Below are 23,532 nucleotides of genomic sequence, written 5' to 3'. Positions count from 1 at the left end.
CCTGTAACCCCAGCACTTTGGGAGGCCGAGGTGGGTGGATCACCTGAGCTCAGGAGTTCAAGACCAGCCTGGGCAATATGGCAGAATCCCAACTATATAAAAAAATACAAAGAATTAGCCAGGCATTGTGGCGTGCGCCTGTGGTACCAGCTACTCCTGAGGCAGAGGTGGAAGGTTGGTTTAAGCCTGGGCTGCAGAGGTTGCAGTGAAGCGAGATTGCACCACCGCGCTCCAACCTGGGTGACTGAGTGAGAAAACATCTCACAAAAAGAAAAAGAAAGGAAGAAAAATAATAAAAGAATGGCCTTGGCCAAGCGTGGTGGCTCACACCTGTAATCCTAGCACATTGGGACGAGGCGGGTGGATTGCGAGGTCAGGAGTCTGAGACCAGCCTGACCAACATGGTGAAACCCTGTCTCTACTAAAAATACAAAAATTAGGCGGGTGTGGTGGCACGAGCCTGTAATTCCCCGCTACTCAGGAGGCTGAAGCAGGAAAATCACTTGAACTCGGGAGGCAGAGGTTGCAGTGAGCCGATATCATGCCACTGCACTCCAGCCTGGGCTACAGAGCGTGGCTCTGTCTCAATTAAAAAAAAAGAAAGAAGGAAAGAAAGAAAGAAGGAAGGAAGGAAGGACAAATGCCTTGTGCACTTTGCTTAGTTTCCCTCAATGACGTAATCCCCAGTTATTATTCAGATTTCCCCAGTGTTACCTGTACTCGTGTGCATGTGTGTGGGAGTGTGTATACAGTTTTATCACCCAAGTAGGTTTGTGTGTAACGGCACCATAGTTGAGATACTGAAGAGCTCCAACCCCACAGGGTCACTTTTATAACCAGGTCACCTCTTTCCTCCACCTCTTCCCCTGTCCCTAATCCCTGGCAATCTGCTATGCATCCTGTGTCTCTAATATTTTGTCATTTCAACTAAGTTACATCAATGCAAACAAACAATGTGTGATCTCTTGGGAAGGGCGTTTTTTTCACTTAACGTAACTTCCTGGAGCTTCATCCAAGCGTGTGCCAGCAGCTGGCTCCTCCGTAGTGCTGAGCACTATTTCACGGGATGGAAGCACCACAGTGTGTTTAACCAACCACCTGCTGAAGGAAGCTTGAGCAGCTTTCAGTTTTGGCTTTTATAAATAAAGCTGCTATGAGCATTCATGGGTAGGTTTTTGAGTGAACATGTGTTTTCATTCGTCTTGGATAAATGGCCAGGGCTGTATGTTGGTTGCATGTGTAGTTTTTGGAGAAACTACCAGCTCGTTTTGCAGATTGGCTGTACCATTACGTGTCCACCAGCAAGCTGAGTGACTTTTTCAGCATACTTGCCAGCATCTGGTGTTGTCATATTTTGTATTTCAGCCGTTCTGATAGCTGTGTAGTGGGAAGTTTCTTTCAATGCTCTTCTTATGATGACCTTAAGCAATCCTCAGCTACAATTCGCCCTGGTTTCCTAACTCAGGCCTGTAATCCTAGCACTTGGGGAGGATGAGGCTGGAGGATCCTTTGAGGCCAGGCTGGGCAACATGGAGAGACCCTGTCTTTACAAAAAATTAAAAAATTACTCAGGTGTGGTGGTGCACACCTTTCGTCTTGGCTATTCTGGAGGGTGAGGTGGGAGAATCACTTGAGCCCAGGAGATTGAGGCTGCAGTGAGCCATGTTTGAGCCACTGTATTGCAGCCCAGGTGACATAGGGGTACCCTGTCTCAGGAAGAAAAAGAAAAACAGAAAAAGAAGAAATATCAATAAACGTGTGTGAAAAGGTGTCTACCAATGTAGAAGAGACCACACTGGGTGGGGTGGTGTCCCAGATCCCAGACTGGCCAAGATTTAAAAGTCCATCCCTGGGGAGCTGGCAGGAAGTGGAGGAACCAATAGGAGCAGCGTTCTGAATGTTGAGCTGTGCACATCCCACGAGACAGCAATTCTGTCCTGGGTAAGTGTCCTGGAGAAACTTGGCACATGTCCAGGAGGAAAGCACCAAACGTGTACAAAGTGGCATTGTTTAAATAGCCAGACATTGAAACAGCCCCAAATGTTGATTGACAACAGAAAAGATAAAATGTCGCAGGGCACGGTGGCTCATGCCTGTAATCCCAGCACTTTGGGAGGCCGAGGCGGGCAGATCATGAGGTCAGGAGTTCGAGACCAGCCTGACCAACATGGTGAAACCCCATCACTACTAAAAATACAAAAATTAGCTAGGTGTGGTGGCGCACACCTGTAATCCCAGCTACTCAGGAGGCTGAGGCAGGAGAATCTCTTGAACCTGGGAGGCAGAGGTTGCAGTGAGTCGAGATCGTGCCACTGCACTCCAGCCTGGGTGACAGAGGGAGACTCTGTCTCAAAAAAACAAAAAGAGAGAAGATAAAAAGTCAATTGTTTCATGATTGGAATCGTATACAGCAATGGAAATAACCAGTTGTAATATGCAACAGATTAAATGAATCTCACAGACATAAAGCTGGACAAAAGATGCAAATCACAAAAGAATACATAGGATCCAACATATCTTTTATGTATATAAAGCTGAAATTAGGCAAAACTAAACTATATGAGGGATAAAACTATGAAGAGGAAATGAGTATCCAAAAATTCAGGGAGACTAGGTGCAGTGACTCATACCTGTAAGCTCAGCACTTTGGGAGGCCAAGGTAAGAAAGATTGCTTGAGCCCAGGGGTTTGCAACCAGCCTGATCAACATAGGGAGACTCTATCTCTAGAAAAAATTTAAACATTAGCTTTGTGTGGTGGTACATGCCTGTACTCCCAGCTACTTGCGAGGCTGAGTTGGGAGGCTCACTTGAGCCAGAGTGTGAGTGAATTACAATCCTGCCACCACACTCCAGCCTGGGTGGGAGAACGAGACTCTGTCTGTAAATAAACAAACAAAAACCAACAAACAAACCCAAAACTCAGTTTCCTTTGGTGACAAAGAAATGGGAATTATGAACAGGGAAGGTATGGGGTGGGGTGGGGAGATCCTGGTCATAGTCCATTTCTTGATCCGGGTGGTGGTTTCTTCAGTGTTCAATTCTGTAATTATTCTTTAGGTCATAGCTCTCTGTTTTAAACACTGATTTAAGCACTGTTTAAGCTTTCTGTTTTAAGCACAGATTTTCACTGATTACTTAACTTCATGTCGTTAATTTTTGTTCTGTCTGATCTTGATTAGTTGTTTCACAAATTCATATTTTTTCACTTGTGTTCTGAAAAAAATTTTATTTAGTCCTTTGATTTTTTTTTTTTTTTTTTTTTTTTTTTTGTGAGACTGAGTCTCACTGTATCACCCAGGCTGGAGTGCAGTGGCATGATCTCGGCTCACTGCAACCTCTGCCTTCCAGGTTCAAGCGATTCTCCTGCCTCAGCCTCCTGAGTAGCTGGATTACAGGCACCTGCCACCATGCCCAGCTAAGTCTTTTTTTTTTTTTTTTTTTTTTTTGTAGAGACGGGGTTTCACCATGTTGGCCAGGCTGGTCTTGAACTCCGGACCTCAAGACCTCAAGTGATCCACATGCCTCGGCCTCCCAAAATGTTCGGATTACAGGCGTGAGCCACCGAGCAAGCCTAGTCCTTTGATCTTGAAGTTATCAGAAACTTGTCCTAAGAGTACTTGGTAACGTCTTTACCATGAATCTGATTGGAAACGTTTTTAGGGAAGGACAACACTGTGGATGACAGAGACTTTGAATAGCCATTCTTAAAAATATGATTGAAGTTCAGACCTGACATGGAGGTTCACACCTGTAATCCTAGAACTTTGGAAAGAACTTTGGGAGGACAGCTTCAGACCAGCCTGGGCAACATAGCAAGATCCTGTCTGCATAAAAAATAAAAACATGGCCGGGTGCGGTGGCCCATGCCTGTAATCGCAGCACTTTGGGAGGCCGAGGAGGGAGGATCAGGAGGTCAGGAGACTGAGACCATCCTGGCTAACACGGTGAAACCCCGTCTCTACTAAAAAAAATACAAAAACTTAGCCATGCGTGGTGGCGGACAGCTGTAGTCCCAGCTACTCGGGAGACTGAGGCAGGAGAATGGCGTGGACCCGGGAGGCAGAGCTGGCAGTGAGCCGAGATGCCCCACTGCACTCTAGCCTGGGCGACAGAGCGAGACTCCATCTCAAAATAAATAAATAAATAAAAATAATAAAATAAAATAAAACATAAAAACATTAGCTAGGCATGGTTACATGCACTTAAAGTCCCAGTTAATCGGGAGGCTGAGGAGGAAGCATCACTTGAACCCAGGAATTCAAGACTGCCGTGAGCTATGATTGTGCCACTGCACTCTAACCTGGGTGACAGAAAGAGAGCCTCTACTTATATTAAAAAAAAAAAATCTGATGATAGTTTATTGTAATTAGCAATTGACAAGGAAGTTTGGTTATTTCTGTGACATGCAATGTAATCATGGAGTGAAATCCCCAGTGAAATATTAGATTTCTAAGAGTTTTATCCAATGATGGAATTTTCATAGACCTTGTCTATACAAAAATAAAAAAGCCAGTTGTGGTGGCACACACAAAAAAGTTAGCACAGTAGGTGGTAGTCCTAACTACTCAGGAGGCAGAGGCAGGAGAATCCCTTGAACCCTGTTGGTCAAGGTGGCAATGAGCCAAGACCATACCGCTGCACTGTAACCTGGATGACAGAGCGAGACCCTGTCTCAGAAAAAAGAAAAGAAAAGAAAGCTTCAGTTTAGATGTGAAATATATTTCAGAAGTAAAAATTAATAACTCTTTTAGATTTTCTAAGAGCTGATCTATACTTCAAGAAAACTTTGTTGTACTAACACAGGGGACCAAATTTTTAGGTGTTTTTCTTAAATTTTTTTCTTTTTTGAGAAAGACCCTCACTCTGTCACCCAGGCTGGAGTGCAGTGGCGTCATCTCTGCTCACTGCAACTTCCGCCTCCCACGTTCAAGCAATTCTCCTGCCTCAGCCTCCCAGCTAACTGGTATTACAGCCACCCGCCAACACACCCAGCTAAGTTTTGTATTTTTCGTGGAGACGGGGCTTCCCCATGTTGAGCAGGCTAGTCTCGAACTCCTGACCTCAAGGAAATACACAAACCACTTCTTTCATTTTTTTTCATGTCCCACTAAAAGGTAGATATAGCAGACAAGATATATTGCCAACAGCAAATGCCTTTTTAAAGAAAAACAATGTTATGAGGAAATGGTGGAAATGCAACCACAGATGGAATAGCTACTCAGGAAGGGTTTTTTCAAAAAAAGCATTCCGGATACAAATCAGCGTGCAGAGGTAGGTTCACCCTTACCCCTCACTCATGGGCTCACCCCCCGTCTAATCAGCGCAGGAAAGAAGCCCAGCGTGTACATGAGATGTTGCAGAAGGCAGTGGGGTTGATTTTGTAAAGTTTAGATAGCTGCATAATAGAAACTTAAACATAAATAGAAACTTTAAGATACTTGGTAAGGGGAGTGGGTGGAAATTTTCTGGCCACATAGAATGAGTCACAGAATGACAAAGTACTGAACCCACCTGTCCTGAGTTCTCCCTCTCTTTCTTCCTAACTCTCCCTCCCTCCTTCTTACAATCCAGTTTGCTGACTTTGAACTGAAAAGCTCTCCATTTTAGGCGTACCATGAAAAGATTGAAAATATAAATATACTTCCTGTGTGTCCTTCAGGTAAAGATGTCATTTCAATGACAAAATGAGAAGGTAATTATCTTTCAATGAAAACTCATGCTAAGGAAAGTGCATATTTTTGAATAGAAGTTTGAAAATATTTTCATGACACTTGATTTAGTGGTCAATAACATAGCTGACCGATAAGCCCTTATACCTACACATGAAAAACAAAAACATAAAACAAAAAACAAAAACCTAGACAACAGAATAATCTAATAGCAGAACAATCTATTTTAAAATTTGTCCAGTTTTAAATAATAGAAGTCCGTGGGTGTGAGCGCTCATGTAAAATATAATCATGCAGCACCTCCACATTGGTTAGAAAGAGGAACTGACTGACAACTGGGAAGATAGAAATATACTAGCTGGATTTTACCAGAAACCTTTGCATATTTGATGGATGGAATTTAACAATGAGTATGATAATTTAGTAAGGCCAGCTATTTGAGTCTATCTTCTGTTCACCTCCCATATTTTTGTGACAGCCACTGAAACCCAGAATTGAAAAAACTGTCCTGAAACCCAGGTTCTCAAATACATGTTTTGTTTTGTTTTGTTTTGAGACAGGGTCTTGGTCTGTCACTCAGACTGGAGTGCAGTGGCAAAATCTCAGCTCACTGCAGCCTCAACTACCCTGGGCTCAGGTGATCCTCCCGCCTCAGCCTCCCAAGTAGTTGGGACGACAGGCACGTGCCACCTGGCCTGGCTAAATTTTTTAAAAATCTGGGGCTAGGCATGGTGGCTCATGCCTGTAATCTCAGCACTTTCTGAGGCCAAGGTGAGCGGATCGTTTAAGGTCAGGATTGAGACCAGCCTGGCCAACATAGTGAAACCCCATCTCTACTAAAAATTCAAAAATTTGCCTGGCATGGTGGCAGGCGCCTGTAATCCCAGCTACATGGGAGGCTGGGGCGGGAGATTCACTTGAATCCAGGAGGTGGAGTTTGCAGTGAGCCTAGATCCTGCCACTGCACTTCAGCCTGGGAGACAGAGCGAGACTCTGCCTCAACACTAAACAAAAACGTGTAGAGGTGAGGTCTCACCATTTGCCCAGGCTGGTCTGCAACTCCTGAACTCAAGCAATCCTAACCTCTTTTCCTCCCAAAGTGCTGGGATTGCAGGCATTGAACCACCATGCCTGGCAAATAGACGTCTTACAATGTTAATTCAATTTTCATAAAGAAGTATTCAATCATTCTAGTATTTCTAGTGAGTACAAAGTCTTTTTGTTTTGTTTTCTTCTTGAGACAGGGCCTTGCTCTGTCACCCAGGCTGAAGTGTAGTGACGTGATCGCACCTCACTGCAGCCTCCACCCTCCCAGGCCCCAGACAATCCTCCCACCTCAGCCTCCTGAGTAGCTGGGACCACAGACATGGGCAACCAAGCTTGGCTAATTTTTGTATGTTTTGTAGAGACAGAATTTCACCATGTTGACAAAGTGCTCCTTGTACCATTGTAAATGTACAAATAAATCTGTAATGGTGTGAACTTTCCTGGAAAATGTGGTTGATTTCACCTTCATTTAATTCTTTTCAATGTTCTCTTGGGGCAAGTGTGATGCTAAGTATAGCTGTATTGGGATGGGTGCTCCAGAATGCTTTCGGAGGGAGGTCAGAAACACCTGGAGTCAGCTCCTTCCCCAGCTCTCACCTCTACCCTCTACCCTCCACCACCTCCACCCTCTATGCAAAAGACCAGACCCTTCTCCTGGCAGCAGCCAGAGTGCTCATTTCCCAGCCAGGGCAGGTCACACACAGCCCTCCTCAAAGACCTCCAACCACACCCGTCTACCTAGACTTCACGGTCCCCCATGTCCCCCACCCTCCTGACTCGTCAAGCTTCCCCCCATCTACCCACCCTCTGATCCAGCCCCTGGCCCCCCAGACAGCCTGCTGACACTGCCCCAGGGCCTTTGTGCTGCCGTGCCACCTTGGTCAAGCCCCGACTCTGTTCAGGTCTCCTGCTCAGTCATCTGCTCCTCAGCAGCCCGTCCTGGCCAGTGTTATCCACCCCTCCAGCCACTGTGTCCACATTCACTCATGATTTTTATCCTAGGAAGTAGTACTGGCATTACATTATCTAGCACTTCCTTTTATTATTGCTTTGTGTTTCCCAGAAGAATGGAGGCCCGGGGAGGGAAGGTAATGAGTCTTCCTTGCTGAGAAATCCATGCCCAGCACCCAGATGGCCTAGGCGGGGCCATGGACTCTGGGCTGCTATCCTGCACCCAGAGCTTCCCAGGTGCTCCTCGGAACTCAGGTGGGTGCTGGAACGGACCTTAGGGGGCGTCGAACATCTGAGTGGCTGTGACTTGGGGCAAGCCTCTCTGACTCATGGGCCCCTAGGAGGGGCACAGGGGTGTAGAATTAGCCCAGTGGAGGGACAGCAGAGGACTGTGTCAAAGTCCCCCTGGGGATCACCACCACAGCAGCCTCCTTGGCTGGGAGGGTGGGTTGCAGGGTGGCAGGAAGCCACGCTTCTCCAGGCGTCCTGATGCACCCAAGTCCTTGTGTCCCTCAGGTGCTGCCATGACTGAAGCTAAAAAAGGCGCACGGGGTCCTAGGTCTGGGTGCCTCATGTCCCCGGGGAGAGAGCCTGCCTGATCCACCTCAGGATATGGGCGGGGGCTGGATGGTCTGAGCCTCCTCTTTTCCTGAAATGCAGGCAGCTGCCAGGCACAAATCCCCAGTCCCTGGAGTTGGGGCCAAAATTTGAAGAGCAAGATAAAGCAAAGGGCGTGGTGTCAAGGGCTCAGTTCCCAGGGTGCACCGGGAGGGGAAGGTTCCATGGCAGGACGTCTGTGTGGCGACTCCGGGGGTCACAGCTCCAGGTGGATGCCGGGCAGGACGACTGGAGGTGGGGAGCAGAGGAACTCCGGGATGGGGAAGCAGGAGCCCCAGGGACGGGACACTCAGGGAGCAGTGGCCGTCCCCAGCAGCAGCAAGGTCCCTGCCAGCAGAGGAAGCAACGCGGGGACCACGGACGGCCCCGGGTGCGCGGCGTCGGTGGTGCCGGCGGGGGGCGCCAGGTCGCAGGCGGTGTAGGGCTCCAGGCAGGCGGCGAAGGCCATGACGTGCGCTATGAAGGTCTGCTCCTGCACGCCGTGAACCAGGTGCGCCTGCGGGCCGCGCGCGAACACCGCCACGTCCTCGCCTGCGTGGGTCTCTCCGTCCAGGGGCACTGCTGACTGCTGCCGATACTCGGGGCTCCCTGGTTGGAGGGTTCAGTTTCAGTAGGAGGGTTCAGTTCCAGGCAGACAAGAGGTGACCCCTTCCCGCCAGCCCCCCATCCTTGGCACCCTGGTCCCCCTCGGGGCGACCCCGCGGCACTCACCGCTCTCGCTCTCGGTAACATCCGGCCGGGCGCCGTCCTTGAGCACATAGCCCGGACCGTTTCCGTATAGGAGGACCGTGTAGGCCTTCCTGTCCCGGGCCTTGCCAGGGGCCAGCCCTGCAGAGAGAGGGGTCCCTGTGGTTGAGCTGAACACAGCTGTGGAGTGTCTCCCACGTGCTAGGCACCGCCACGTTTTGCCTGGTCAGGGGCTTAGTCCTCAGGAGACCCTGCAGGGCTGGTGCCAGCATTACTCCCATTTGACAGAGGAGGAGACTGAGGCTCAGATTTCACCCACTTAATTGCTGCAGCAGCACCTGCCACTCTCCCCAGGCCTACCGAAGATGGAGCTCCCTCGCAGGGGGTAGCCTCCGAAGGAGAAGACGTGGGAGTGGTCGGCAGTGACGAGGCTCAGCGTGTCCTCCTCGCTGGTGAGCTGGCCCGCCCTCTCAATGGCGTCGTCGAACATGATCGTCTCAGTCAGTGCCCGGTAAGCCCTGCTTTCATGATGACCATGGTCGATGCGACCACCTGCAGGAAGGCCAGAGGGGGGAGATGCTGAGCCTGCCCTGCTCCAACCCCCAACCCCCACTCCCCAGGGGCCACCACGCACCCTCCACGAAGAGGAAGAAGCCGCGGGGGTTCCTGCTCAGCAGGCGCAGGGCAGCCTCTGTCATCTCCATCAGGGAGGGGTCCAGCGTGGAGTCTCGGTGGATCTCGTATTTCATGTCTCCAGGCTCAAAGAGACCTGTGGGACAAGGGGTCCTGTGGTGACTGGCAGGCTGGGGGTGGGAGGGTGCTGGCGGATGTGCACACAGGCTCAGAAGGTGCCATCTGAGGCCATCTGAGGGATGCCAGGGCAGGAAGGGGGTCATTACCCATGAGATGGGTCACAGACGGGTCCAGGGAAGCCTGCATGAGCTCAGTGCGGTTCCACACGTACCGGGCACCCTGCAGGGAGGGAGAGAGCCAGGCCTCAGCCCACAGCCCCGAGCCCCACACCTCTGCCCTCCCCCTGCTGTGCCCAGCACACCCACCAGCCCCCATCACCTGATGCTTTGCCAGCCATTCCTGCACCAGATTCTTCCCATCCAGCCTGGTCCCACCTTGGCTGTAGTCATCTGGGTACTCAGGGTCTGGGGTCCCCATGGGAAACATGTACTTTCGGCCTCCACCTAGGATCACCTGGGAACAGAGGATGGGGCAGGTGGATTTGGGGGCCTGGCTGGCCCCGCGCCCCCTCCTCATGCACAGCCCCTGACTCCCCTCCCCAAGGCTGTGGGAATGGCCCAGCCTGGGCTGTGCCTTCTACGCCCCCAACCCCACCTCCAGACCCTGCTGGCCCAGATAAGGCTTTTGGTTGCCTGGGTCTGAGCTGGTGCCCCCTCCCTGCTACTCTCTGCCCAGCCCCAGCCCTTGGCCCGGGGGTCGCACGTCAATGTCCATGTTGGAGATGAGCTGCGTGGCGATGTCCTGGCACCCCTCCTGGCGGGCCGAGGCAGGCACGTCGGCATCCGAGTACCAGTTGCGGTTCACCGTGTGGGCGTAGGCGCCGGCTGGCGAGGCATGCTGCACCCGTGTGGTGGTTACCACTCCCACTGACTTTCCTGAGGGTGATAGAGGTCAGGATATGCGATGGAGGTCTGTCACCTGGCCCTGACCCACAGCGGGCCCCAGCTCACCTGCTTTCTTGGCCCGATTCATCACGGAGATGACCTCGTTGCCGCGTGTCGTGTTGCACTGGTTAAAGCGGGCGGCTGCACTCAAGCCAATGGTCTGGAAGTTGCCCTTGACCCCGCACAGGTAGGCCGTGGCTGTGGCTCCACTGTCTGGCACATGCTTGTCTACACTGTATGTCTGGGGACAGAGATACTCTGAGCTCTTCTCTGGGGCAGACAAACAGACCCTGATCTCTGTCCTCTGGGATTCCAACTGCCTCCAGCTCCTTATTGGAGCCCCAGCTGTTTAGGGTCCCTCCCTCCTACCACACTCCATAGCCAGGATTCCCCTTCTCTGCTTGGAGGACTCTAAGGTAGCCCAGCACTTACCTTGGACAGAGCCACATATGGGAAGCGGTCCATGGCCAGGAAGGTCTCAGGCCCCAGTTTGTCCTTCTTCTGCCCTTTTAGGATCCTGGCAGCTGTCACCGTAGACACCCCCATCCCTGAAGGAGCAGAAGTGTGTGAGGCTCGCTCCCCAGGGCTGTCCTGGAACCACTGAGGGTCCGGGCGCCGGGGCTGTGAGGGCTGCGGGGCTGGAAGGCCTGGCTCACTCACCGTCACCCAGGAAGATGATGAGGTTCTTGGCGGCTGTCTGTGCAGGCTGCAGCTTCTTGGCGGCACCCAGGGCCTCAGCTGCCTGGCGGTTCCAGAAGTCCGGGTTCTCCTCCTCAACTGGCCAAGGGGAGAGCAAAGATCAGGTCAGCCTGGGCTTGGGGGTGCCCTGTGTGTGTGTGTGTAGGGGCAGCTGGGGGAGCCTCATTACCTGGGATGATGCCCAGGGAGAGCTGTAGCCTCAGGCCCAGCAGGAGCAGCACCCAGGGCCCCTGCATGTCTGGAAGCAGTCGCAGAACGGCGAGGCGGAAATCGCAGGTATGGAGTATGAGCTGCACTCCAGGCTGCCTGGGTTTAAATCAGGGAAAACTGTGTCCTGGCCCCTCCCCTTGTTACCACCTTGACCCCGCCCAGCCTCTTGAGCTGAAGCCACACTGGCTGAAGGGAGTGGCAGGGTGTGGCTGGGCTGGGCTGGGGCTGGGGTCCTGAGAAAGGCAGCTTAGGGTGGGACCAGGTGTCCCCCAGGGAAAGGTGGGATTTTGGGTATAGTGCAGTGTGCATCCTGCAGCCAGGAGCCCCTCCCCCAACCCCTGCTCACTGTGTCTTGTGTGGAACAAGACACCCTGTCACTCGTTCATCCACCATTTTTTTTTCTGTATTTCCTGGGAGCTGGGGTCCAGGCTCTGTTCTGGTGTGGAGAGGAGGGGAGGCTGGAAGCACACAGCCCGGGCCAGATACCGGGTTCAGCTTTCTGATGCCAGGAGCCTGGGCCCGGTGGGAAAGGGGCACATGGGGGGCTTTGCTGCTCTGGCACCCCCTTGCTCCAACATCTGGCCTTGGCCTGGACAGGTGGGGCTGGCAGGAATCTAGGCCCAGAGCTCCAGGGTTGTGGGCATCTGTGGGGCCAATGGTGACAACACTGAGTGGGGCCGGGCCAGTCCTGCCCATTGCTTACATGTTGTGTTTGATTGTGTATGTGTTTGTGTGGGTGCACTCGCACTAATGTTTGGATGACGCAGTGGGGGAGAGTCCAGTGCCCTCGGCCAGACAGGCCTGGGCTGGGTCTTCCAGAGCAGCTTGTGCACTTGATTGTGACACCTGTTCCCTTGCACAGGCAGAGGGTGCCTGGGCGGACTCTTTTCCATGGGCCCTGAGCATGCCCAGAACTGTAGCCTTTCATGTGGGGATCAGATGTTTTGATAGCCTCAGGCTAAGTTAAAAAGTATTTCTGCAGTTCAGATATCTTGCCATCATTTTTTTTCTTTCTGTTTTATTATTATTATTATTATTTTTTTTGAGACAGGGTCTGGCTCTGTCACCCAAGTTGGAGTGCAGTGGTGCATTCACGCCACACCTCCTAGGCTCAAGCGATCCTCCCACATCAGCCTCCCGTGTATCTTCCATTATGTGAAGCTAATTTTCAAAAATTTGTGTAGAGTCAGGATCTCCTTCTGTTACCCATGCTGGTCTTGCACTCTTGGGCTCAAGCGATCCTTCAACACTGCTAGGGTTCCAGACTTGAGCCACCAATCTGGGCCCACATTTGGGAGAGATAGATTTGGAGAGGAACCAGAGTGCTCAAGGGTGTGTGACATGTGCCACAATCGTGGGCAAAACAGACCTCTGCCCTTGTGGAGGGCACAATCTAGTGGAAGAGGAATGTTTTTAGAGATGTACAAAGTGCTGGCCATCAAATTGTGGGGAGTTGCTGGAATAGGACAAGGGGCCTAGGAAGGCCTTTCCTAGAAAATGTGGTTTGAAGGCCGGGCACAGTGGTTCACGCCTGTAATCCCAGCACTTTGGGAGGCTGAGGCGGGTGGATCACAAGGTCAGGAGATCGAGACCATCCTGGCTAACACGGTGAAACCCTGTCTCTACTAAAAATACAAAAAATTAGCCGGGCGTGGTGGCAGGCACCTGTGGTCCCAGCTACTCAGGAGGCTGAGGCAGGAGAATGGTGTGAACCCAGAGGTGGAGCTTGCAGTGAGCCAAGATCGCGCCACTGCACTCCAGCTTGGCCGACAGAGCAAGACTCTGTCTCAAAAAAAGAGAAAGTGTGGTTTGAGCTGAGAATTAGGGATAACTAGGAGTTAGACTGATAAAGGAAGGGAAGTGGTGATTGGAGGAGAAATCCTCTGTCCTTGTCTGAGATTACCCTGTGTTAGGGCAGTGGCTGACCCTTTTCTGGGATCACCCAAAATGGGATAGTGGGTGGATGAGACATGTGGACTGTCAAAACTAGTAGATTCTGAATCCTGTCTCTGCCATGTCCTGCTGTGTGGCCTTGGGCAATTTACTTGTCTCTCTGTTGCTTCTGATAGAAAAGGAGGGTAGTGAGGGAGATTCAAGTTGAAGACAGACAAAGTTAATCATGTTTAAAGTGTTGGCTTTGGCTGCTGTGTGGAGATTGGATTAGAGCGGGGGTGTTAAGGAAGAGGGAGGGATTTGGGTTCCTGGTGAGAATCAAAGTGGCTGGGGCCAGGGTTTGGTGTTGTGGGTGGGGAAGAATAGAAAGTGATCCTTTTTTTTTTTTTGAGACTGAGTCTTGGTCTGTTACCCTGGCTGGAGTGCAATGGTGTGATCCCGGCTCACAGCAACTTCCGCTTCCGGGATTCAAGCAGTTCTGCCTGAGCCTCTTGAGTAGCTGGGATTACAGGCATGAGCCACTATGCCTGGCTAATTTTTGTATTTTTAGTAGAGATGGGGTTTCACCATCAAGGCCAGGCTGGTCTCAAACTCCTGGTCTCAAGTGATCTGCCCGCCTCCGCCACTCAAAGTGCTGGTATTATAGGTGTGATTAGAAGTGAAAATTAATTGGACTTGGTTGGTGAGGGAGTGGTCAAAGGTAACTCCCAGGTTTCTGGCTTCTGTTATTATGAGTAAAACAGAAGAGTGACTGAACTTCATTAATATATTTTCCATTTGTTGTGGTCATGCAAAAAAATATTTTCCATCTGTTCCGTTTAAAGATTAATAACAAAAATAAACCCTTATTTACTCTGTAGGGATAAATCTTTTTGAGAAAAAGATTTAAAGCCTTTGAGTCTCCCACCTTTCTCCCCAGAGGTAATGACTATCCTGTATTTTGGTTAATCTTGACTTTGCTGTTGATTGCTTTTTACCACATATGCATGTTTTCCTGAATAATATAGTGATTTGTTTAGTGTGTTTTTCAACTTTATATTTATTCTGATTAGGGTTCATTGATAATTTTATTTATTTATTTTTATTTTTTAACTCTTTTTACTTTTTTATTTTTTACACTGTAGAAGTTATCATTATAAACTTTTTCAATCCAAGGGTTTATAACAGTATTTTTTTTTTTTCATTTTCAAAAAACATTTTTTCAGTGTTTCACTCTGTCACCCAAGCTGGAGTGCAGTGGTGTGATCTCGGCTCACTGCAACCTCTGCCTCCCAGGTTCAAGTGATGCTCCTGCCTCAGCCTCCCAAGTAGCTGGGACTACAGGTGCAAGCCACCACACCCAGCTAATTTTTTGTATTTTTAATAGAGACAGGGTTTCATCATGTTGGCCAGGCTGGTCTTGAACTCCTGACCTCAAGGCATCTGCCCGCCTTGGCCTCCCAAAGTGCTGGGATTACAGCCATGAGCCAGCATGCCTGGCTGGTTTATCACAGTCTTAATAAAATTGGGAAAAAATTTGAAAACCAGAATAACCAAAAGGATGGCTGGGCGTGGTGGGTCACACCTGTAATCCCAGTCTTTGGGAGGCCAAGTCAGAGAATTGTTTGAGCTCATGAGTTCCAGGCCAGCCTGGGTTATATATGTGCATATATATATACCCAAAAGGTAGAAGAAACCAAATGGGGTCATCCACCCAACGAAATATCATGCAGCCTTGAAGGAGGCCCTGGAGAAGACTCTGTTACAATGTGAATGGACGGTTAGGACATTACACCTAGTGAAATATGAAAGTCACAAAAGGACAAATACTGTCTCCTGTAAAATAAGATTCTTAAAAACAATAACAAAAAGGGCAAATGCATATGAACACACTTCTCTGAGGTCCCTAGAGGAGTCAAATTCATAGAGACAGAAGTGGAATGGAGGTTACCTAGGACTGGGGGAGGGGGCAATGGATTAGGGTTAGGGTTAGGGTAGGGTTCGGGTTAGGGTTAGAGTTGGAGTTTAATAGGGACAGAACTTCAGGGTTGCAGGATGAGAACGTTCTGGAAATCAGCTGCACAACAATGTGTGTGTACTGAACACTTGAAAATGGTGAAGGAGGTAACTCTGATGTACCATGTTATGTAGCACAATTCAAAATTTGGTCCAAGAAGAAAAGGCTCCTCCAGCTCCACCCACCCCAGCCCAACCACAGCAGCCCCTTCTCCACTCAGGCCTGTTTACCTCAAGCCCCGGGCTTGGCCCCCAGGATCCAGGGGACCTCACCTGCTGCCCAGCCTCTGCCTGCCCTACCCCACTCCCCACCACACCTAGGGCCTCCCTCAGGCCGAGCTTTCCTGGGTCCTCCTGCCTGCACCCGCCTGACTTCCTGCTGGTTGTCCTGGGGCTCTCAGGGAAGATGTCACCCTCATGGGCTCTTCCTGTCTCCTGCTTATTGCCCCCTTAGTTCCCTCTACCTCCTGCTTCATCTTGCTGAGTTCGGAGCATTCTTGGCTAAAGGTCAGAGGAGACTCACTAACAGGCACGCCCTTAATTGATGGATTGATTCACTCCAAAGGCAAAGCCAGTCAGGAGCTTTCCCAGCCATCCTGAGGGTTTTTTTGTTTTGTTTTGTATTTTGTTCGGTGTTTTTTTTTTTTTTTTTTTTTTTTTGAGACGGTGTCTCACTCTCTCGCCCTGGCTGGAGTGCAGTGGCGCCATCTTCCGCACACTCTGCCTCCCAGGTTCAAACGATTTTCCCACCTCAGCCTCCCGAGTAGGTGGGGTTACAGGTGTGCACCACCACGCCCGGCTAATTTCTTTTAAATTTTTTAAATTTTTATTTACTTTGTTTTAGATGGAGTCTCACTCTGTTGCCAAGGCTGGAGTGCAGTGGCGCAATCTTGGCTCACTGCAATCTCCACCTCCCAGGTCCAAGTGAGTCTCCCGCCTCAGCCTCCCATGTAGCTGGGATTACAGGTTCCCGCCACCATGCCCAGCTAATTTTTGTATTTTTAGTAGAGATGGGGTTTTACCATGCTGTCCAGGCTGGTCTCAAACTCCTGGCCTCATGTGATCTGCCCGCCTCAGCCTCCCAAATGGATGGGATTACAGACAATGGCCACCGCACCCAGCCGAGTTTCGTATTTGTTTTTGTTTTTGTTTTTTTGACACTGAGTCTCGCTCAGTTGCCCAGGCGGGAGTGCAGTGGCATGATCTCAGCTCACTGCAACCTCCGGCTCTTGGGTTCAAGTGATTCTCCTGCCTCAGCCTCCTGAGTAGCTGGGATTACAGGCGGGCACCACCATGCCTGGCTAATTTTTGTATTTTTAGTAGAAACGGGGTTTTGCAATGTTGGCCAGGCTGGTCTCAAACTCTCAATGTCGTGATCTGCCCACCTCGGCCTCCCAAAGTGCTGAGATCACAGGCCTGAGCCACCCTGCCCGGCCCGAGTTTCCTTTTGGAATTTTTGACAAACTGTAGATTCACATGTAATAGTAAGAAATAATACAAGCAGGCTGTGCATGGTGGCTCAAGCCTGTAACCCCAGCACTTTGGGAGGCCGAGGTGGGTGGATCACCTGAGCTCAGGAGTTCAAGACCAGCCTGGGCAATATGGCAGAATCCCAACTATATAAAAAAATACAAAGAATTAGCCAGGCATTGTGGCGTGCGCCTGTGGTACCAGCTACTCCTGAGGCAGAGGTGGAAGGTTGGTTTAAGCCTGGGCTGCAGAGGCTGCAGTGAAGCGAGATTGCACCACCGCGCTCCAACCTGGGTGACTGAGTGAGAAAACATCTCAAAAAAAGGAAAAAGAAAGGAAGAAAAATAATAAAAGAATGGCCTTGGCCAAGCGTGGTGGCTCACACCTGTAATCCTAGCACATTGGGACGAGGCGGGTGGATTGCGAGGTCAGGAGTCTGAGACCAGCCTGACCAACATGGTGAAACCCTGTCTCTACTAAAAATACAAAAATTAGGCGGGTGTGGTGGCACGAGCCTGTAATTCCCCGCTACTCAGGAGGCTGAAGCAGGAAAATCACTTGAACTCGGGAGGCAGAGGTTGCAGTGAGCCGATATCATGCCACTGCACTCCAGCCTGGGCTACAGAGCGTGGCTCTGTCTCAATAAAAAAAAAGAAAGAAGGAAAGGAAGAAAGGAAGGAAGGAAGGAAGGACAAATGCCTTGTGCACTTTGCTTAGTTTCCCTCAATGACGTAATCCCCAGTTATTATTCAGATTTCCCCAGTGTTACCTGTACTCATGTGCATGTGTGTGTGAGTGTGTATACAGTTTTATCACCCAAGTAGGTTTGTGTGTAATGGCACCATAGTTGAGATACTGAAGAGCTCCAACCCCACAGGGTCACTTTTATAACCAGGTCACCTCTTTCCTCCACCTCTTCCCCTGTCCCTAATCCCTGGCAATCTGCTATGCATCCTGTGTCTCTAATATTTTGTCATTTCAACTAAGTTACATCAATGCAAACAAACAATGTGTGATCTCTTGGGAAGGGCGTTTTTTTCACTTAACGTAACTTCCTGGAGCTTCATCCAAGCGTGTGCCAGCAGCTGGCTCCTCCGTAGTGCTGAGCACTATTTCACGGGATGGAAGCACCACAGTGTGTTTAACCAACCACCTGCTGAAGGAAGCTTGAGCAGCTTTCAGTTTTGGCTTTTATAAATAAAGCTGCTATGAGCATTCATGGGTAGGTTTTTGAGTGAACATGTGTTTTCATTCGTCTTGGATAAATGGCCAGGGCTGTATGTTGGTTGCATGTGTAGTTTTTGGAGAAACTACCAGCTCGTTTTGCAGATTGGCTGTACCATTACGTGTCCACCAGCAAGCTGAGTGACTTTTTCAGCATACTTGCCAGCATCTGGTGTTGTCATATTTTGTATTTCAGCCGTTCTGATAGCTGTGTAGTGGGAAGTTTCTTTCAATGCTCTTCTTATGATGACCTTAAGCAATCCTCAGCTACAATTCGCCCTGGTTTCCTAACTCAGGCCTGTAATCCTAGCACTTGGGGAGGATGAGGCTGGAGGATCCTTTGAGGCCAGGCTGGGCAACATGGAGAGACCCTGTCTTTACAAAAAATTAAAAAATTACTCAGGTGTGGTGGTGCACACCTTTCGTCTTGGCTATTCTGGAGGGTGAGGTGGGAGAATCACTTGAGCCTAGGAGATTGAGGCTGCAGTGAGCCATGTTTGAGCCACTGTATTGCAGCCCAGGTGACATAGGGGTACCCTGTCTCAGGAAGAAAAAGAAAAACAGAAAAAGAAGAAATATCAATAAACGTGTGTGAAAAGGTGTCTACCAATGTAGAAGAGACCACACTGGGTGGGGTGGTGTCCCAGATCCCAGACTGGCCAAGATTTAAAAGTCCATCCCTGGGGAGCTGGCAGGAAGTGGAGGAACCAATAGGAGCAGCGTTCTGAATGTTGAGCTGTGCACATCCCACGAGACAGCAATTCTGTCCTGGGTAAGTGTCCTGGAGAAACTTGGCACATGTCCAGGAGGAAAGCACCAAACGTGTACAAAGTGGCATTGTTTAAATAGCCAGACATTGAAACAGCCCCAAATGTTGATTGACAACAGAAAAGATAAAATGTCGCAGGGCACGGTGGCTCATGCCTGTAATCCCAGCACTTTGGGAGGCCGAGGCGGGCAGATCATGAGGTCAGGAGTTCGAGACCAGCCTGACCAACATGGTGAAACCCCATCACTACTAAAAATACAAAAATTAGCTAGGTGTGGTGGCGCACACCTGTAATCCCAGCTACTCAGGAGGCTGAGGCAGGAGAATCTCTTGAACCTGGGAGGCAGAGGTTGCAGTGAGTCGAGATCGTGCCACTGCACTCCAGCCTGGGCGACAGAGGGAGACTCTGTCTCAAAAAAAACAAAAAGAGAGGGGACTGTGTGGTAGATAGAGCTCCCTCTCCCCTCTCCCCTCTCCCCTCTCCCCTCTCCCCTCTCCCCTCCCCCCTCCCCCCTCTCCCCTCTCCCCTCTCCCCTCTCCCCTCTTTCCACGGTCTCCCTCTGATGCCGAGCCGAAGCTGGACGGTACTGCTGCCATCTCAGCTCACTGCAACCTCCCTGCCCGATTCTCCTGCCTCAGCCTGCCGAGTGCCTGCGATTGCAGGCGTGCGCCGCCACGCCTGACTGGTTTTCGTATTTTTTTGGTGGAGACGGGGTTTCGATGTGTCAGCTGGGCTGGTCTCCAGCTCCTAACCGCGAGTGATCTGCCAGCCTCGGCCTCCCGAGGTGCCGGGATTGCAGACCGAGTCTCGTTAACTCAGTGCTCAATGGCGCCCAGGCTGGAGTGCAGTGGCGTGATCTCGGCTCGCTACAACCACCTCCCAGCCGCCTGCCTTGGCCTCCCTAAGTGCCGAGATTGCAGCCTCTGCCTGGCAGACACCCCGTCTGGGAAGTGAGGAGCGTCTCCGCCTGACTGCCCATCGTCTGGGATGTGAGGAGCCCCTCTGCCTGGCTGCCCAGTCTGGAAAGTGAGGAGCGTCTCTGCCCGGCCGCCATCCCATCTAGGAAGTGAGGAGCGCCTCTTCCCGGCCGCCATCACATCTGGGAAGTGAGGAGCGTCTCTGCCTGGCCGCCCATCGTCTGAGATGTGGGGAGCACCTCTGCCCTGCCGCCCCGTCCGGGATGTGAGGCGTGTCTCTGCCCGGCCGCCCTGTCTGAGAAGTGAGGAGACCCTCTGCCTGGCAACCGCCCCGTCTGAGAAGTGAGGAGCCCCTCCGCCCGGCAGCCACCCCGTCTGAGAAGTGAGGAGCGTCCTCCCTCCTCGTCTGGGAGGGAGGTGGGGGGGTCAGCCCCCCGCCCGGCCAGCCGCCCCGTCCGGGAGGTGAGGGGCACCTCTGCCCGGCCGCCCCTACTGGGAAGTGAGGAGCCCCTCTGCCCGGCCAGCCGCCCTGTCCGGGAGGGAGGTGGGGGGGGTCAGCCCCCCGCCCGGCCAGCCGCCCCGTCCGGGAGGGAGGTGGGGGGGGTCAGCCCCCCGCCCGGCCAGCCGCCCCGTCCGGGAGGGAGGTGGGGGGGGTCAGCCCCCCGCCCGGCCAGCCGCCCCGTCCGGGAGGTGAGGGGCGCTTCTGCCCGGCCGCCCCTACTGGGAAGTGAGGAGCCCCTCTGCCCGGCCAGCCGCCTCGTCCGGGAGGGAGGTGGGGGGGTCAGCCCCCCGCCGGGCCAGCCGCCCCGTCGGGGAAGTGAGGGGCGCCTCTGCCCGGCCGCCCCTACTGGGAAGTGAGGAGCCCCTCTGCCCGGCCAGCCGCCCTGTCCGGGAGGGAGGTGGGGGGGGTCAGCCCCCCGCCCGGCCAGCCGCCCCGTCCGGGAGGTGAGGGGCGCTTCTGCCCGGCCGCCCCTACTGGGAAGTGAGGAGCTCCTCTGCCCGGCCACCACCCCATCTGGGAGGTGTACTCAACAGCTCATTGAGAACGGGCCATGAAGACAATGGCGGTTTTGTGGAATAGAAAGGGGGGAAAGGTGGGGAAAAGATTGAGAAATCGGATGGTTGCTGTGTCTGTGTAGAAAGAGGTAGACATGGGAGACTTTTCATTTTGTTCTGTACTAAGAAAAATTCTTCTGCCTTGGGATCCTGTTGATCTGTGACCTTACCGCCAACCCTGTGCTCTCTGAAACATGTGCTGTATCCACTCAGGGTTGAATGGATTAAGGGCGGTGCAAGATGTGCTTTGTTAAACAGATGCTTGAAGGCAGCATGTTCGTTAAGAGTCATCACCACTCCTTAATCTCAAGTACCCAGGGACACAAACACTGCGGAAGGCCGCAGGGTCCTCTGCCTAGGAAAACCAGAGAACTTTGTTCACTTGTTTATCTGCTGACCTTCCCTCCACTATTGTCCTGTGACCCTGCCAAATCCCCCTCTGCGAGAAACACCCAAGAATGATCAATAAAAAAGAAAAGAAAAAAAAAAAAAACAAAAAACAAAGAGAAGATAAAAAGTCAATTGTTTCATGATTGGAATCGTATACAGCAATGGAAATAACCAGTTGTAATATGCAACAGATTAAATGAATCTCACAGACATAAAGCTGGACAAAAGATGCAAATCACAAAAGAATACATAGGATCCAACATATCTTTTATGTATATAAAGTTGAAATTAGGCAAAACTAAACTATATGAGGGATAAAACTATGAAGAGGAAATGAGTATCCAAAAATTCAGGGAGACTAGGTGCAGTGACTCATACCTGTAAGCTCAGCACTTTGGGAGGCCAAGGTAAGAAAGATTGCTTGAGCCCAGGGGTTTGCAACCAGCCTGATCAACATAGGGAGACTCTATCTCTAGAAAAAATTTAAACATTAGCTTTGTGTGGTGGCACATGCCTGTACTCCCAGCTACTTGCGAGGCTGAGTTGGGAGGCTCACTTGAGCCAGAATGTGAGGCTGCGGTGAATTACAATCCTGCCACCACACTCCAGCCTGGGTGGGAGAACAAGACTCTGTCTGTAAATAAACAAACAAAAACCAACAAACAAACCCAACAACTCAGTTTCCTTTGGTGACAAAGGAATGGGAATTATGAACAGGGAAGGTATGGGGTGGGGTGGGGAGATCCTGGTCATAGTCCATTTCTTGATCCGGGTGGTGGTTTCTTCAGTGTTCAATTCTGTAATTATTCTTTAGGTCATAGCTCTCTGTTTTAAACACTGATTTAAGCACTGTTTAAGCTTTCTGTTTTAAGCACAGATTTTCACTGGTTACTTAACTTCATGTTGTTAATTTTTGTTCTGTCTGATCTTGATTAGTTGTTTCACAAATTCATGTTTTTTCACTTGTGTTCTGAAAAAAATTTTATTTAGTCCTTTGATTTTTTTTTTTTTGTGAGACTGAGTCTCGCTGTATCACCCAGGCTGGAGTGCAGTGGCATGATCTCGGCTCACTGCAACCTCTGCCTTCCAGGTTCAAGTGATTCTCCTGCCTCAGCCTCCTGAGTAGCTGGATTACAGGCACCTGCCACCATGCCCAGCTAAGTCTTTTTTTTTTTTTTTTTTGTAGAGACGGGGTTTCACCATGTTGGCCAGGCTGGTTTTGAACTCCAGACCTCAAGACCTCAAGTGATCCACACGCCTCGGCCTCCCAAAGTGTTGGGATTACAGGCGTGAGCCACCGAGCAAGCCTAGTCCTTTGATCTTGAAGTTATCAGAAACTTGTCCTAAGAGTACTTGGTAACGTCTTTACCATGAATCTGATTGGAAACGTTTTTAGGGAAGGACAACACTGTGGATGACAGAGACTTTGAATAGCCATTCTTAAAAATATGATTGAAGTTCAGACCTGACATGGAGGTTCACACCTGCAATCCTAGAACTTTGGAAAGAACTTTGGGAGGACAGCTTCAGACCAGGAAATGCAGACCAGCCTGGGCAACATAGCAAGATCCTGTCTGCATAAAAAATAAAAACATGGCCGGGTGCGGTGGCTCACGCCTGTAATCCCAGCACTTTGGGAGGCCGAGGAGGGAGGATCAGGAGGTCAGGAGACTGAGACCATCCTGGCTAACACGGTGAAACCCCGTCTCTACTAAAAAAAATACAAAAACTTAGCCATGCGTGGTGGCGGGCACCTGTAGTCCCAGCTACTCGGGAGACTGAGGCAGGAGAATGGCGTGAACCCGGGAGGCAGAGCTGGCCGTGAGCCGAGATGCCCCACTGCACTCTAGCCTGGGCGACAGAGCGAGACTCCATCTCAAAATAAATAAATAAATAAAAATAATAAAATAAAATAAAAAATAAAAACATTAGCTAGGCATGGTTACATGCACTTAAAGTCCCAGTTAATCGGGAGGCTGAGGCGGAAGCATCACTTGAACCCAGGAATTCAAGACTGCCGTGAGCTATGATTGTGCCACTGCACTCCAGCCTGGGTGACAGAAAGAGAGCCTCTACTTATATTAAAAAAAAAAAAATCTGATGATAGTTTATTGTAATTAGTAATTGACAAGGAAGTTTGGTTATTTCTGTGACATACAATGTAATCATGGAGTGAAATCCCCAGTGAAATATTAGATTTCTAAGAGTTTTATCCAATGATGGAATTTTCATAGACCTTGTCTATACAAAAATAAAAAAGCCAGTTGTGGTGGCACACACAAAAAAGTTAGCACAGTA

The 23,532-nt window shown here is 50.6% G+C and overlaps 1 protein-coding gene across 1 annotated transcript; it reads right to left on the bottom strand.

The window, feature by feature from the left end:
* Positions 1-7,734: 7,734 nt before the first annotated feature.
* On the bottom strand, positions 7,735-19,199 carry LOC117979480 (alkaline phosphatase, germ cell type). The gene is made up of 12 exons (XM_055109214.3): positions 12,223-19,199; positions 11,479-11,615; positions 11,271-11,387; positions 11,043-11,158; positions 10,677-10,851; positions 10,429-10,601; positions 10,045-10,179; positions 9,873-9,945; positions 9,608-9,742; positions 9,334-9,525; positions 8,998-9,114; positions 7,735-8,874 (listed from the first exon to the last, which is right to left on the bottom strand). Coding segments are annotated over exons 1-12 (1,671 nt in total). The 5' UTR covers positions 12,225-19,199; the 3' UTR covers positions 7,735-8,575.
* Between the last annotated feature and the right edge of the window lie 4,333 nt (positions 19,200-23,532).

The sequence above is a fragment of the Pan paniscus genome, chromosome 13, assembly GCF_029289425.2.
Source record: "Pan paniscus chromosome 13, NHGRI_mPanPan1-v2.0_pri, whole genome shotgun sequence".
In the NCBI taxonomy this organism is placed as follows: Eukaryota; Metazoa; Chordata; class Mammalia; order Primates; family Hominidae; genus Pan; species Pan paniscus.
The sequence above is the reverse complement of the archived record's forward strand: the minus strand, read 5'-3'. Positions and strand labels throughout refer to the sequence as shown.

What these genes read in the sequence shown, in the direction of transcription:
- LOC117979480 (XM_055109214.3), bottom strand. An exon ending in GAATCGGGCCAAGAAAGCAG is followed by an intron (nt 10,602 to 10,676) that starts GTGAGCTGGGGC and finishes TATCACCCTCAG; the next exon opens with GAAAGTCAGTGGGAGTGGTA. An exon ending in CTTCTTCCTCTTCGTGGAGG is followed by an intron (nt 9,526 to 9,607) that starts GTGCGTGGTGGC and finishes GCCTTCCTGCAG; the next exon opens with GTGGTCGCATCGACCATGGT.